Source organism: Patiria miniata, unplaced genomic scaffold (assembly GCF_015706575.1).
Source record: "Patiria miniata isolate m_02_andy unplaced genomic scaffold, ASM1570657v1 HiC_scaffold_8, whole genome shotgun sequence".
Taxonomy (NCBI): Eukaryota; Metazoa; Echinodermata; class Asteroidea; order Valvatida; family Asterinidae; genus Patiria; species Patiria miniata.
This window is the reverse complement of record NW_024037075.1, coordinates 7,898,784-7,914,679: the sequence shown is the minus strand read 5'-3', so window position 1 is coordinate 7,914,679 and position 15,896 is coordinate 7,898,784. Positions and strand designations below refer to the sequence as shown.

General features: G+C 40.4%; 1 protein-coding gene across 2 annotated transcripts; it reads left to right on the top strand.

The window, feature by feature from the left end:
• Nucleotides 1–37: 37 nt before the first annotated feature.
• Nucleotides 38–15,673, top strand: LOC119719829 (proteasome subunit beta type-3-like). 2 transcript variants are annotated; one of them, XM_038189323.1, is made up of 7 exons: nucleotides 38–288; nucleotides 3,438–3,622; nucleotides 4,140–4,247; nucleotides 4,520–4,697; nucleotides 11,990–12,084; nucleotides 13,980–14,042; nucleotides 14,096–15,673. In XM_038189323.1, the coding sequence occupies exons 1-6, from the start codon at nucleotides 286–288 to the stop codon at nucleotides 14,026–14,028; spliced, it is 618 nt and encodes a 205-aa protein (XP_038045251.1). In that variant the 5' UTR covers nucleotides 38–285; the 3' UTR covers nucleotides 14,029–14,042; nucleotides 14,096–15,673. The 2 variants fall into 2 exon arrangements, with proteins under 2 accessions (XP_038045251.1, XP_038045250.1); XM_038189322.1 differs by having other exon boundaries at nucleotides 13,980–15,673.
• The last annotated feature ends 223 nt before the right edge of the window (nucleotides 15,674–15,896 follow it).

Here is a 15,896-nt window from a genome sequence, read left to right as displayed (position 1 = left end):
AACAATAGTCCGTGTACCAACGAAGATGAAACTGCAATATTCAACCATTCGCAAACCCATGCCGGCGTGCATAGTTGATTGAGTTGGTTTCGCTTAATTAAGATCTGCAGCAGATGCACAAAAGATCGAACAGTACATCACATTTTTGTTGTTGATAGTTACAGTTTTCCCCTGCATATTTGTGATGATTGCAGTCTGATGAGTGCTGATAGTTCATGATTCTTGTGGCTGTTTAGTCGGTCTTATTATTCTCGTCGTAGTGTCATACACCAGTTTACGTACAAGATGGTAAGCGCCCTCACTTTGTGTGGAGTGGTGGATGGTTAAATGGTATCGGGACAACTCGTACCCGGGACAACTCGTACCCGGGACGACTCGTACCCCAAATTTGCGACCCGGGACAACTCGTACCCGGGACGACTCGTACCCGGGACAACTCGTACCCGGGACAACTCGTACCCGGGACGACTCATACCCGGGACGACTCGTACCTTGTACTTTTCTTACCATTTACTTTTCAGTCCATTTTAGTTAGATGTAATTGACAAATCCGAAGATGTGGAAAACCAAAAGCCATTGAGTTTTGGGGAATTGCCAGTGGTGACAAGCAAGAGATTGTTCTGGAGAGATTCTGGCAGCTGGCCGATGATCGCGGAGTTCCCCGAATTCGCGGAAGGAGCTATAGCAATCATGAGCTTCTTAACTTATTTGATCTTCATTTATTGCGAAAACTTATTTCTAAAATAAGTGGACCGATTCATTAAAATTAGTGAGTAGCGTGAGATGCCATGTTTCACACGTCATTGTGTTCCCGTTTGCAGGGCTATAACGCCAGCTACTAGGGCGGAGTTTGCTCGTAACTTATTTGATCTTCAGTTATTGCATTACTAAATAAGTGTACCGAGTCATTATGAAATGTTACATAATTATGTCACCTTCTACAGTTTTTATGACATTTATTTTGTCTTTCATTTCATGGGGTTTTATTTTACGGGGATAACTCAATCAACACAAATCATCATACCATCAACAATCCGAGTAGCGTGTCAATCTTTGCCTATGTGAAATAATTAAAAAAGCCACTTAATTACTATTGTTATGTTAGCCTTGTATAAGTAGCGTGAGATGCCACGTTTAGCGAGTCATTGTGTTCTGGCCCAATGGATAGTTCTGAAGACGCCGCTCCCATTTGCCACACGAACATCCGTCGCAACCAGCAGGCATTCCAGTGCGATGTCTGCGACCAGTGGCAGCATCGGGCGTGCAACACGGGTTTTTCGGCTGATGAGTACGTCCGGATTGTCGCATAGCTATGGACTGGTTACCGCATTTTCATCATGTCTTCTAAATTGGCCCCTGCGCGGCGCGGCGGAAACCAGTCGTCGCCACGTGATTATAGTCGCCGTGACATCGCATTGCGAAGTAGCTATATTGCGAAGCGAATTTGTAAAATTAACGGAGGTTTCTTTAGAAAAAAAGCGAATGTAAGTAAGAAAACAAATAAATACAAGCATTTTTTTTTATAGAAAAGGGTTTTATTTTTATTTATTCAATTTTTTTTTTATATTTTTTTAATAAAATTTTTAGGGTCGCAGCCTAAAGATAGGGTTGGTCGGGTAACCGGAAGCAGAACTACTCTGTTTTTCAGCCTAATTGGTTGAAAATAAGTATGATAACAGTCGGCACAAGTAAGGCACAGATACGAGTACGCTGCACAGTGTTTTATTTTCAGACGGGTACGAGTTGTCTCGGGTACGAGTTGTCCCGGGTACGAGATGTCCCGGGTACGAGTTGTCCCGGGTACGAATTGTCTCGGGTACGAATTGTCTCGGGTACGAGTTGTCTCGGGTACGAATTGTCTCGGGTACGAGTTGTCCAACATTCGGTTAAATCATGGAGGAATTCTTATTGCTCCATGGTTAAATTAGGTTTTGTTCTTTTAATCATGGTATTTAGTGACAATGATGAATGAAAGCACAATGTGTCTACTCTGTACTCATGCAATTCGAAGAGGGAAAAAAGACCAGTCGACAAGGAGGAGGGCACTCTGTGCATTGTGTGCAACTGCAAGCTCTCTGCTTTTTTGGAATATATAATTTTCTACTGTTTTTGATGTGGTTTTGTAGAAAAAACTGAAAGTGATTTTAATGCAAGTTTGGATTTCGTCAGAATCTGCAAACCAAAGAAAAATGGATTTAAAACAGTCACTGCCAGTGATTTTTTGAGACACTGGAAAAGAAATGTGTACGTTTAATGCAGAATAAACATGATAAAGTGTGATTTAATATTTTGCATATAAAAAGGAGTACAGAAATATGATTGAAATGCTCAAAACTCACATTTTTTCAAAATCTTTGTCTTTATTCATGCTTATTTATATATGGCGGACGGAAATCATGATTTCGAAAATTCTGACATTTGAATATAATAGAACAGTACTGTGAATGTGCACAAAAATCAAAATTTTAATCACAATTTCCTATTCAGAAAAAGGGTCACCAAATGAACAGCGCCCTCACACATTTTTATAAAATGTAAGGTGTGGAGATGGTTAGGCCTACTTGAGTTCTGGAATTAAAAGGCACCTGTGTGACTTAGCAGTAGCACTATCATTTTTTGGATCGTCGTACATGTAATGCTATTGGATTTGGTTTAGAGCTTTGATAGACAAATTACTTGCATCTAGAATTCCACTTTCTCAAACAAATATCTCTCCCAAAAAGCTGCCATTGTAACGGTCTCTACACACATTCAAGGTTCGGATCACTTCACAGGATGAGATTATCAATTCAGAATTAACAGTAAATGATTGATTTATGGCAGTGGATATTATCTCGGATGCGGCTTCTTTTAAAATATGAATACAATATTGGAGTAATTGCAGAATACCCCGCAAAGTAAGTACTCTAACTAAAATCCAATTCCCATAGGGCATGGCCTTCCTTAAAAATGATAGTGCTAGAACTTAAAAAGGCACACAGGTGCTTTCTAATTCCAGAAGTAGGTTACGTCTACATGTAGCTACATGTAGCTGAGCAATCTGTGCTGTGCCGACATACTCACATAATATGTAAGCTATAGGCCCTGACCTATTTGTACAAGCATTGCTTGATTTCAGAAGCATAAGTGTAGTTAAGGCCTCCTCCTTTAAGTTATTTGAATAAATTGTCTTCCCAAAAATCTGAGGATGACTTCTTTTATTTTAAATAACCCTATTTTAGTCAATTTTGAACAGTATTTCAGATAGAAAAACAATTTTCTTACCTTATTTTCCTATAAGCTTAACATGCTTAATTGTATCAGCAAACAAGGTTTGGCGTTATCACAATATTCATTTTCATGTGGTGATGGTTATTGTTACTTATTTTTTCCCAATGTAGATTGTATTTAAAATTAAGTTTTAATCAAATGTCTTTCCCATTTATGATTTTTTATAGAGTATTATGTCATATAATGGCTCGGCCATTTTGGCAATGATTGGCAAAGACTGTGTTGCCATAGCATCAGACAGGAGGTTTGGAATTCAGGCACAAACCATTTCCTTGGATTGTCAGAAGATATTTGAAATGGGCCCAAGGCTGTATGTAGGGCTGTCTGGTCTAGCAACAGATGTACAGACTGTGTAAGTATAATAAATACCACTGTCCTTTACTGCATTTGTATTGACTAGGTTCAATTTTTGAAAGCATTTTTGGTTGAAAAGGATAACTGACAAACCGTAACTCTGCCAAATGCAACAAAAAAGTAACAGTGGGGAAAAGTTGTTGCATTTAGCAGTCAACTCAAATTTTATTTTTTGTTGCATCTGGTTGCATTTAGCAGGGTAACTGCAATAATGCCGAGGCTGGAGTGTAATATGTTCACCTCAAAATGCCACAGAATCCACTTTGTTGCATTTAGCATGGTTCTCATTCAGCTGTGCTGAATGTTGTTGTATACTTAGGCAGGGTACCTGAAGAAATCCTGATGGGCTCAAGCCTTTTATAATTCACTTAAATATCTTGCAACTTAAACAGTGCTCTACATGCCCCAACCAAAATAACCCGGTCCTAAATTGGTGGTCTTCCAAATTTTCATTGTCTTTTTAAGATGGTCTAGAAGAGGGATTGAAAGTCGGGTACGTCTTGTTTTATTTTCAGTGCCAATCGGCTGAAGTTTCGTCTCAACTTGTATTGTTTACGTGAAAATAGAGACATCAAGCCCAAGACATTCATGAACATGGTATCCAACCTATTGTATGAAAGAAGGTGAGTACTACATTGTATTCTTATGAAGCTGAAAATGTCAATATTTTGTAGGTGGTTTGTAATGGTGCTCAGGCATTGAAATCTTCACTGAGGACTGTAACTCTATGAAAGTAATGATGTGAGTACAGTATATTTCAGGCAAAACATATTGATAAAAGAAATGAAACAAATTGGGTTATTATTTGACTGGAGGTGTAATACATCTAATTGTGAATCCTGATCATTGTGTACAGTGCTAGTAGTCATGTTATCTGTCTGTGTTCTGTTTTCAGATTTGGTCCATACTTCACCGAGCCAGTCATTGCTGGTCTAGATCCTAAGACATATGAACCATTCATATGTAACCTAGATCTGATTGGATGTCCAATGTTTACCGATGACTTTGTTGTGGCTGGTACATGTACAGAGCAGCTATACGGCATGTGTGAATCACTCTGGGTGCCTAATCTGGTATGTTGTGTCTAAGGACGTTTGTATGTTTATAAACAAACAAAAATGAAATCCATTCACCAATTTACCCAAATATTGATACGAACCCCAAATTTTAAAAATGAGACATTGTGTTTGCAGGTTCTGCCTTCCAGTTTTAGTTTTAGAATCAACGATGCCTGTGAACCTGTGATGCCTGCAAAATGTTCACCTGTTTGATTTACAAAGCATTAGAAGCCCTTATTACTTGATCACATCACAGGAAATTAAGTGATGCATTTTTCAATGATTAGGCCAAATGAAAAAAACAACATGTTCAGCGTCCTGCCTTTTTTTTAAAAAGGAAGGAGGAGGCTCTTTTTTTCCCCTCAAAATTTTTTTAAGTGGACTCAGGAAATGACAAACCAGCTTTATATGGGCTAGATGCAACAGAGAAAGAGGTCAAAATGATGTCAATGTTTAAAATTCATCATTTTTTCGTTAAAAAGAAGAAGAGAGAAAAAAAGGAGGCAGCCTCCAAAAAGGAAGTGGGCGGGACGCTCAACTGTCTATCGAGTCAACCAGATGCAGTACAATTTATTGTTTGATATTCTTAATATACTACCGTGCTAGAATCAATGCATGATACCTCTCCAATGTGCGATGCAAACATACGGGGAAGGTGGCATCCTCCTTAGTACAGTGTTGGCTAAACATTTGGATATAAACATTTGAAAGTTTCATATAACTTTCACCGCATTTGAATGTATATTCCAATCTGTAGGTACATAAATGTATGATTTCTTTTTAGAATTAGAATAAAGCTCTGTTTGATATTGCAGTGACAACAGTTTTGCAGTTTGCGAAAAGTCATATAAGTATACTTTAAATGGTCTTTTCCCCACCAGTTTTTCAGCAGGGAATCAGGATTAACCCTTACCCTACTTGACCCTCCAACGCATGCCAATATGTGCCTCAAGAAAATCTCCTATGTTTTTTGCATGGCCCTCCAATATCTGCCATGTCATTTCAAGGGTAACTGGACAGGCACTCCAATACATGCCACAGAGAACAATGAGAGTCCTCTGATAACAAAGTGAGTGCCCCCAGCTGGTCAGTATCAGGCACCCTCCAGGGCCTCCAACTCCTGCCAATTGGAGCCTTCACTGTTGTTGTTGTTGATGTGGTGTAATGGCACGTTCGGCAAACTAGTGCCCTTTGTGCCATAAGCAATACTTCTGCGTTACAGAACAGTAAGCTAATCAGCAAAAAAAGACGTACGACATGAAAAACAGAGACACTTCGTGAGAGCTGCGAGAGACAAAAGGAAAGAAATGCCAAAAAAACAACCAAGCAGTGACAGTTCGGTAAAGCATGGAGGCAGGAGTGGGGGGAGCGCCAATGATCCGCCGAACATGCAGTGTCGCTGGTGCCCTGCAAGGCCGGACCGTTCACCATGCAATTTAAGGGCCCGGGCCCCGCCGGGTTCGTCGCAGGTCCGCAACGCCTTCAGGTGATGAGGGCATCACTGTGTCCAGCCAACCATCGACGCTCCCCTCTCCCGCACATGCGCAAAATCTACAATATCAAGGAGGCGTGACTAAGCAGAGTAGAATAGAGTTGTAATGGAGGCGTGGCAAAACAATTAGATGTTAATGTTGCATTTGTGGATATATCGTAGAATTTCGTCACAGTTGTGTTTCTGACCTAGAAGTTGTTTGAGTGTCATTTGAGCATCAGAGTATCCAAGTGCCTTCTGGAGTGCCTGTCTTTGGACTTTGTAATTTGTGCACTTAACCATGAAGTGTTCGACGTCATCCGTGCATCCACATGTAACGCAGAGTTTGTCGGGGTGTTGACCAATGTTATGCAGGAAGGTATTAAGTCCTTTGCAAGTTCCCAGCCGAAGTCTGTGAAGGGGGATTTCTTGTTGGCGTCTTTTACCCCAATTTGTGAAGGTGAAAGATGGTTTAAGTTTGAAATGTTTAGACGGATCGAGGTTTGGAATAATTTTCATCCATTGGTCTATAAGGTCATTTTTAAGGCATCGCTTGATTTCGGTATCAGAAAATGGGATATTGTGATCGACATTTGGCTTTTTTGTGCCAGATTTAGCAACTTTGTCAACTTTTTCGTTACCAGGAATTCCCCAGTGACCAGGGACCCATTCGAAGACAACAATGTTGCCTTGGTGCTGTATATTTATGAGGGTATGGCGAATGTCACAGATAATTTTATTCTGAGGAATGGGGTTCGAGATGGCTTGAATTGCACTGAGACAGTCACTGAGCACACATGCATGAATGGGTTTGACATCTTCGATCCATTCTAGAGCTAGAAGGATAGCAAAAAGTTCAGCTGTGAATATGGAGATGCCATTGTTAAGTCTGATGCTTTTGGAATACTTGAGTTGAGGAATATAAAGGCCACATCCAACAGTATTGAAATCGGGGTTAAAGGAACCATCAGTATAGATTTGGAGTGAATTGTTCCAGACAGTGTTAATAATTTCTTTGCTAATACTGCCTCTGATGTTGATATCATTTATATTCGAGACCTGGGAGACAATTTCTGTAGATAAACTAGGTTTATAATAATGCCAATATGGGAAAGGGTTGATTAAAGGAAACGTTTCAATAGGGTATTGAGTAATTCTAGCTTCAAAAGGGGTTTTATGAGCAGTTAGTCTCCATTTCTCTGTGAAGTAGTTTTTCTGCCAATTGTCCTGTTGGAGATGGTGGTTAGGATGTTTTTTATGGGCATTTATTTTGATATTGTGCAGATTACTTAGGAATTGGCGACGAAGATTCAGTGGGGGGTCGCCACATTCAAGTTGAAGTTTATATAACGGTGAACCTTGGAGGGCTCCAGTGCAGATTTTTAGTGACTGGTATTGGATACTGTCCAACTTCTGTTTGATAGTGGCTGAAGCTGAATCAAAAGCTTCGCAGCCATATTCAAGGATCGGTTTAATAAGGGCATTATATAACTGGAAGAGTGTCTTACAGTCAGCTCCCCATTTAGTTCCGCTAATGCAACGCAAAAGGTTAAGTTTTCTCTTACATTTATTGACAATATTGTTAATGTGGTGCTTCCAGGTTAACTTGCTGTCAAAGGTGACACCCAGGAATTTAGCTGATTGGAGGATTTGGATATTATGGTCTTGAAGGAGGAGAGAAATATTAGATTTCTGTTTGTTTGTGAAGAGGATCGCTATCGTTTTGGGTTGAGAGAGCTTGAATCCCCATTTTCCGCACCATGAAAGGATATTGTTGAGACTTTTTTGGATTTTCTTTTGAATGAATGGGATGTTTCTGTTTGACTTCCAGATCGCTATATCGTCGGCATATTGGGACATGTGAACATCTGGTATGTGGTGGGAAAGATCGTTAACTGCAATATTGAACAAAAGGGGGCTGATGACACTGCCTTGAGGGACGCCATTTTCTTGAATTCTTTCTGAGGAGAGGGTGTCATTAGTTTTTACTTGAATTTTCCTGTCGCTGAGGAAGTTGTTGATCCAGCAGACAACGCGACCATATACGCCCATGGCTTGAAGTTTGATGATGACCCCTTTGCGCCATAGCATATCATAGGCCTTTTCGACGTCTAGGAAAACCGCAAGGGTGCTTTCTTTGTTCGCCCGGGCTTTATTGATCGATGACTCCAGATTGATAATATGATCTTTGGTGCTGCGGCCTTTCCTAAATCCACTTTGATGTTGGCTGAAAAGTTCATGCGTTTCAATGTACCAGAGAAGACGGCAATTTATCATTCGTTCCATCAGTTTACAGAAGGTGGAGGTGAGGGCTATAGGTCGGTAGGATGAAGGGTTGTCAGGATCTTTCCCTAGTTTGAGAATTGGGATGAGAATAGTTTCTTTCCATTGCACGGGACATTGGGAAGTGTGCCAAATCATATTGAATATAATAAGCAGGTATTCACGAACTTTGATGGATAGATGTTTAATGACCATATTACTAATTCCGTCTTTACCAGGGGTGGTGCACTTAGAAGCATCGATGGCATGGTTTACCTCATCAATGTTAAAAGGCTCATTAATAACACTATCATTGCTGTAATTAAGTTGGATGTTATTTTCAGCATCTTGTTTAGTCTTGATGAAGGGGGGATTGTAATTACTAGTACTACTTATTTTGGCGAAGTTGTCGACAAGTGCCTCTGCCTTATCTTCATCTGTGATAGCATCGATACCATTGTAGTGGATGACTGGAATGTTAGTTTTCTTCTTGGTTGAGTCGATCCGTTTTACCTTGTTCCAGATGAGTTTAGTATTAGTTTTTGTTGTAAGGTCGCTGCAAAATTTCTCCCAGTCGTTCCTTTTAGCAGTCTTGATGGTTTTCTTAGCGATTGCACAAGCCCGTTTGTAGGTTATTAGGTCAGACGGGAGCCTGGTTTTCCTTACTTTTTTCAAAGCCTCCTTTTTCTCCTCAATGACTCTTTTACAGTCTTCGTTCCACCAAGAAGTAGGCGATTTATGATGGTTAGGGTCTGTTTTTGGGATAGAATTGGTCATGGCAAGGTCAAGATCATGTATGAAATTGTTATAAACATCATCTATTTTTGCTGATTCATCCGGTTTATTTATGAGTCGATTGCATTCATCTTCGAATTTCCTCCAGTCAGCTTTTTTCAGTGACCATCTTGGTAGTTTATTGGAAGGACTTTTGTAAATGCGATGATTGATTTCGATGAGAATTGGGCAATGGTCGCTTCCCCAGGTGTCATCAAGTACTGACCAGTCACATTTGGCGGCTATGCAAGGAGAAGCTAGAGTAATATCAATGCAGGAGAGAGAGCAGTGAGATGAGTTAATCCTAGTTCCTTCTCCGGTGTTAAGGCAAACCATGTTGTTACTGGATATAACGTCGTCAAGAACTTGCCCATTGTGGTCAAGTTTAGAGCTGCCCCAAAGTGGGTTGTGACCATTGAGATCTCCGCAGATGATATAGGGCTTGTCAATTTTTCCTATGATCTGGTTAAGAGAGTCAAATTCTAATTGGGTACAAGGATTATAAATATTAATGATGTTGATTTTATTCTTGCAGTCATCATAGATTTCACCAATCTGAAATTCTACAGGAGTGTTAGATCCAGATTTGTACTTAAACCCAACGCCATATTTTACAAGAAATGCACATCCTCCACCACTTTTTTTGGTGGTGTTTTTCCTATCACATCGGTAGACATCATATCCAGGCATTTTGAAATTTTTGTCATCTTTCAACCATGTTTCTTGTATACAAATGATGTCAGGTTTAGTGGACCAGGAATTTATAGCCGCTTTAAGTTCTTTATGATGTGCTGTGAGAGATTGTGCATTCCATTGTAAAATAAGAAGGCTAGTCATAATAGTGGAGATATTCATGATGTCGTATTTTGTTTACCGTTTGGGATTTGATTTCCAATTTGTTGGTTAGTTGGTTGAGAGTCGGTTTTCTTCTGCTGTGTTTTCTGAGTATCAGTTTTCCTTGTGCCGGTTGGTGACTGCGACGTTGTTTTGCTCCGTCTACCGCGTTTTTCTTTGGCTTTTTTGGTTCTTTAGGGAGACGGAGGTGTTCGATTAGAGACTTTGTTGCATCTATTCTCTCGTCTTTGTTCTTGATGGAGTCCCAGATTTGCATCACTCCAGTGAGTAGTTCTAGGATGTTTTGTTCACTGCAAATGCACTGATGCGTAGGCTCCGTTTGTGTGGCTGTCGTTTGTTCGGTTTGGGTAGTCGCATCTGCCTTTGTGGTTCGGTGGATGATCTAACTTGGGGTTGGCTAGGTCTTTTGTCCTTAGTCGTAACATTTGTTCTGGGCCTGGGGTTTGGGTTAGATTTGTTCTCAACTATTGTTGCTGCCGGTTGCGTAACTTGTGTTTTAGGTGCAGGTTGACTGGGTACGTCACGGCTGAATGAGATGTCTGTTTTTATGGCTTTTGCTGCATCAGAGTAAGATATATTGTACGATACCCTGATGTTTTGTATGCGTCTTTCTTGCTTGATAGTATTGCATCCTGCATATGCTGATGAATGTTGTTCACCACATCTGCAGCACTTAACCTGATCCTTTTGTTTACATTGATCATATGAATGGGATCCCCCGCATCTAACACATCTGGTTGAACTGCGGCAGTTGCTGGCAACATGCCCAAGTCGCTGACAATTGAAGCAACGTACTACTGGTGGGACATAGGGTTTTACTCAGAAAATTTCGTATCCCAGTTGGAAGGTTTCGGGTAGGGTGGGTGTATTGAAAGTTAGACAGACAGAAAGACTTTTTTCCAATTTGCCATCTTTTCTGCGCATCAGGCGCTTAACATCCAGAACTCCTTCATCCTTATATGTCTCTAGGATTTCTTTATCTTCAATCTCAATGGGGATTCCTGTAATAACTCCTTTACTTTGAGTTTCTGATTTCGCAAATTCTGTAGTTATTGCCCATTTGTCAAGTTGCGACATGGCTTTGAGATTTTTGGACAGAGCTGGGGTATGACACCTAACCGTAATTCCGCCTTGGCTGTTTTTGGTGACACTTTTTACAAGATTACTACCTAGGTTGTTCAGGGCTTTAGCTATTTTTATTGGGTTAACTTTAGCAAGTTTAACATCTGGGGAATTTATGATGACAAGTGTCGGTTGGCTCTTGGTGTTTTGACTCTTTGTGAATCGCCGTTTAGGTTGGGGATTTTGTGAAGAATCGCTGTCTGAGTCAGAGTATACATCGCTGTATGTTATGTGCCGTTTGCGGCTCTTAGTCTGGAATTGAGAGCTATCTTGTGCCTGACTTATTAATCTGTCAAGTGTTGATCTAGGTGGGTCATCATACTGGGGGGATGGGTTAGACATGTTAGATTGTGACATTTGATCCCATGAAGTTTCAGACTCCATGTCATCCTCCATTGTTAGTGGAAATCCAGGCCTAGGTTGGCCCAGAAATCTGGAAAACCTGAATTACAGCCTCCTGATATTGAGATTTTGCTTACCAGAAGAACGATGCCAGCAAGATCTTGTACTCAGAATCGAAGATCGAAGCAAAAAAACAGTTACTGTTTTTTTCAGAGATTCAAAAACTTTTCGCGCGCTCACGAGCATCCATAAAACACGTCCGATCACCGCGAAACCATACATCCGATCACGCCTTCACTGTTAAGACTTGTTATCTGCCAAATAACTGCAGCTGGAGGGCATTGGCATAACCAACTGACATGCAGTAAACTACCCTCAGAGAGTAAGGGTTAAAGACTAGTTGTACATGTTTCATAAGTGATGGAACAGTTTGCATCAAAGTAACCATTGTTGAGTAAATCATGTTGACATTTGCCACCAGGAACCTGATGACTTATTTGAAACAGCTGCTCAAGCCCTTGTCAATGCTGTGGATAGAGATGCAGTGTCTGGATGGGGAGCTGTTGTCCATATCATGTGAGTAATACAGCCAGTCGGTCATCCCTAGGTCCGTTAATATGAATGTACATGGACTCGGTACACAAGTGCCCCCGCAATAATGACCGAGAGAGAACAGTGTTGTAGTTGAGTTATCACAAGTCCTCACAAGTCCTCTAGTCTCAAGTCAAGTTATAAGTTATTCAAATCAGGCATGAGATTTCTCAGACTCGTCTGATATCAGACCGTTTGAATCTTTGGATCTTTGGAGGACATTATCAGCATAGAGAGAATGCATCTTTCAGACCTTTCATTCAAAGCATTCCTGTGTTTGTCAACCTCTGTTACTTGTGACTGGACTTGTGAAGAGACTTGTGATTTGCTTGTGACCAGACTTGTGATGGACTCGACTACAACATTGAAAGAGACAAATGTCACCGACACTTAAATGTCACCGACACTGTGCGCACCTGGAACCCAGGCACAGACCCTACAAGTTTGTGCACATTCAGGTGGAACTTAGTTTTATGAAGTTCATCCCATGTGGAGTGGCGGCACTACCGGGGGGGGGGGGGGGGGGGGGGGGGGGGGGGGGGGGGGGGGGGGCATGGGCATGGGGGGGATTTCCCCCCCCCCAAGTTTTGTCCTTGCACCCCCCCCCCCCCCCCCCCAGTTTTTCCCGAACACTTTTATATTAATAATGTTTGTTTTCTTCGCTGTAAAGATTCATAAAATTTGGAGCCAATAGAAGCATTAAAACATTGGCCACACATGCATTTATACAGCCGTAGATAGTGTGCAGCCAACGTCTTTGTACATTTGTTATACATTTGTTATACACCATTCTGCGGTTTTTTACATTACTTTCATTCATAAAAATGACTGCACCTCTAAGTTGCTCTTGTGGCTTATTTCCGGACCATTGACAATGGTGCGTGAGCGCGTACACAGGCTTGAGAATTTTTGTTGACTGCCCCACGAAATTATTTCCTTGCCCCCAATTGCCCCCCTCCCCAATTTTAGAGTATGGCGCCGCACTGCCCATGTGAAAGGAAACCATGCATAGGCCTAGTCTGAGGATCAGATGTTCATTTGTGCAGAGCCACACTGTAAATGCCTGATATACCCATGCTGTTTTTAGATCATTTAGAGCAGAAAGTCAGGCAAAGCTGTAAATTGGTCAGTGGGTGCCATATTTTCTCATACAACATCGGGTTACTGAAGACATGATAGAAGTCGCCCGCTGAATGGTCAGAATCTGGAGGTCAAGATGCAGTCTTGTTTTGCATAATGTGCACGCACTATTCCTTTATTTACCTTTCTTTAATAATTGACATAATTTCCAGCGCCTTCAGTACCTAATTGTTGGTAGATACGTGCACTATATAAGACTCCGTTATAATAATAATAATAATAATAATAATATTCCAAAGACTAGAGTAGGTCTGACAAGCAGTGAAATCTAGTGTTCCTACATGTGCCCACTGTAGCACATGCCCATTTGATGGCTTACCATGCATATTATGCTAAATCATTCAGCTGGGATAATGATATGGGGACTTTGTCCTAATGCACTCTATGTAGGAACTGTAAAACGTGCTGTGTGGGTTACTCATGACAATCAGTGATGGACACAGATTATTTGTGTGCACACTGTTTTACACTCGGGTATCACACGCATACAGTATGTGTGTTAGTTTTAAAATAATTTATGCATTAACAAGTACAATTCCCAGAAAAAGTATCTTGCTGCCCCCTGCACATGTATGCTGCATTATGGAAAGAAAAGATAATGTGACTTGGTTTCTAAATATTGATTCTAAATAGAGATACTAGTAAGTGGAAAATTTACAGTGATTTTTGGACGACAAAAATTATGGAGGTGTTTTTCACAATTTCTGATCACAATGTTTCTGTTTCTTTTTCATCCGTAGAGAAAAAGACAAAGTGACAACACGGACTGTGAAGGGTAGAATGGACTAGTCTGGAGCTACACGGTTTGCACTGACTTTCTGAGATTGGAAACTTTTCAGTGCTTCATTCGGGAAAGATAAAACATGAGTCAAACATTGGCCCACAATTTTATCTCAAATTCCATCAATAGCCACATTTTAAGAGAGCACAGCTAAGCTGATGTCTTTCCTCTGTTTTCTGTTCAAATTTTATGAAGGGTTTAATAGTCATCTTTTGTTTTGATTCATATTCACCAACGAAAGAACTTTTAAAGTTAGTCTGAATCAGGATTTTTGTCAGTAAGCTACAGCAGATCTAGTAATGCACAAGTCTGTTATAGCGCTCTTTGTCCAGGGCAAAGGGTGAATTGGTCAATTTGTATCCACATTTTAGAATGTCTTACCAGAACCTTGTTGGCAGTTTATCCAATGGTTCTGAATAATCTGAGTATATTCCTTACTGCTTTAGTTATTTAATTGATGTTTGAAAGCTTAGTAATTTTGATTCATCATTTCATGTTGTTACATAATGATGGACATTGATAACCCTGTGATGATAGTAACCAAGAAAAGGCATGGGCACTGTTACTGGGCCGAGTCAAGGATGGGGTTCATTTTAAGTAGCCACACCAATAATACCTTGAGTGCTATTGAAGGTAGCTGTCACATGTCTGTTCCTATTTACAAGAACCTTTCCATAGAAAAACTTTTAATACAAATTTACCAAAACAATACAGCCACATTCAAGATGTAGGGCTATTCCCCCTGTACATGCATGTGCGTTTTTGTTGTCAACCAGAGTTGTAACGAGTCACTGATTTTTGTGACTCGAGTCGAGTCGAGTCATTTTAAAGAAGTGACTCGAGTCAAGTCGAGTCATTAGGTCAAGATGGTCAAGTCGAGTCGAGTCACAGTGTGTAGTCGAGTCGAGTCGAGTCAAGTATTTAGCTCGAGTCAATTCGAGTCACAAATATTTGAGCACTGTACAATAAATAAACACAAGAGAGAAAGTCATTTTTGGCTGTTTAGATTTTACATTCGGGCTACTGCATGTGGCGACACCACATTTGCCTCTTAATGAAAATAAAACGGGGGTGCCAGCTGATTGTCATTCAACTAATGGGGACACTGATCAAACCACGTATGTATATGTATACATTATTCGCGAACATTCTAACGTGAAGTGAACAAAAACCGGCACCGGCGTAAGTCATTGAAAATATTTTTCCCAAAGTTTTGCTTTTATTTTTGGGACTCGAGTCTCATTAGCCTTCCTCGAGTCGAGTCGAGTCATTCTGATGAGGGACTCGAGTCGGGTCGAGTCATTTACTTGCAGTGACTCGAGTCGAGTCGAGTCATTTGCCCTTAGGGACTCGAGTCGAGTCGAGTCACCAAAAATTGTGACTCGAGTTGGACTTGAGTCGAGTCATTGACTCGAGTCATTACAACTCTGTTGTCAACCAAACTACAACTGGTGGACCCTGTGTAATGAATACTTAACATACTAATCTAAATGAACATCTTATGTTGGTATTATTGAATAATTTGTAGCATATTTAAAATCAGATCTGTCTTAGTTGTGAATGTTGTTACATGTAATATGGCAGAGGGGTTGCCGAACAACGTTTCAATTGGATACAATTTTGTATTAAAATAATGCTGGTGTTCTGATTCAATTGTGTTTGTGTGTGTTTTTTTAATCATTCTGGTTGTAACACTTTTTTTAAAACTCGATGTTTAAGTCACATTTTTGATACCAGTTCATGATCTGCATTATATAGTTAATTAAATGACATGCCCAATGCAGATTTATGTGGTTCTGTGAACTGGGCTGTAAATTCTTTGCTTTTTTTCTGTTCCATATATGAGTAGACGTATTTTGCATGTACAAAAAAAAAC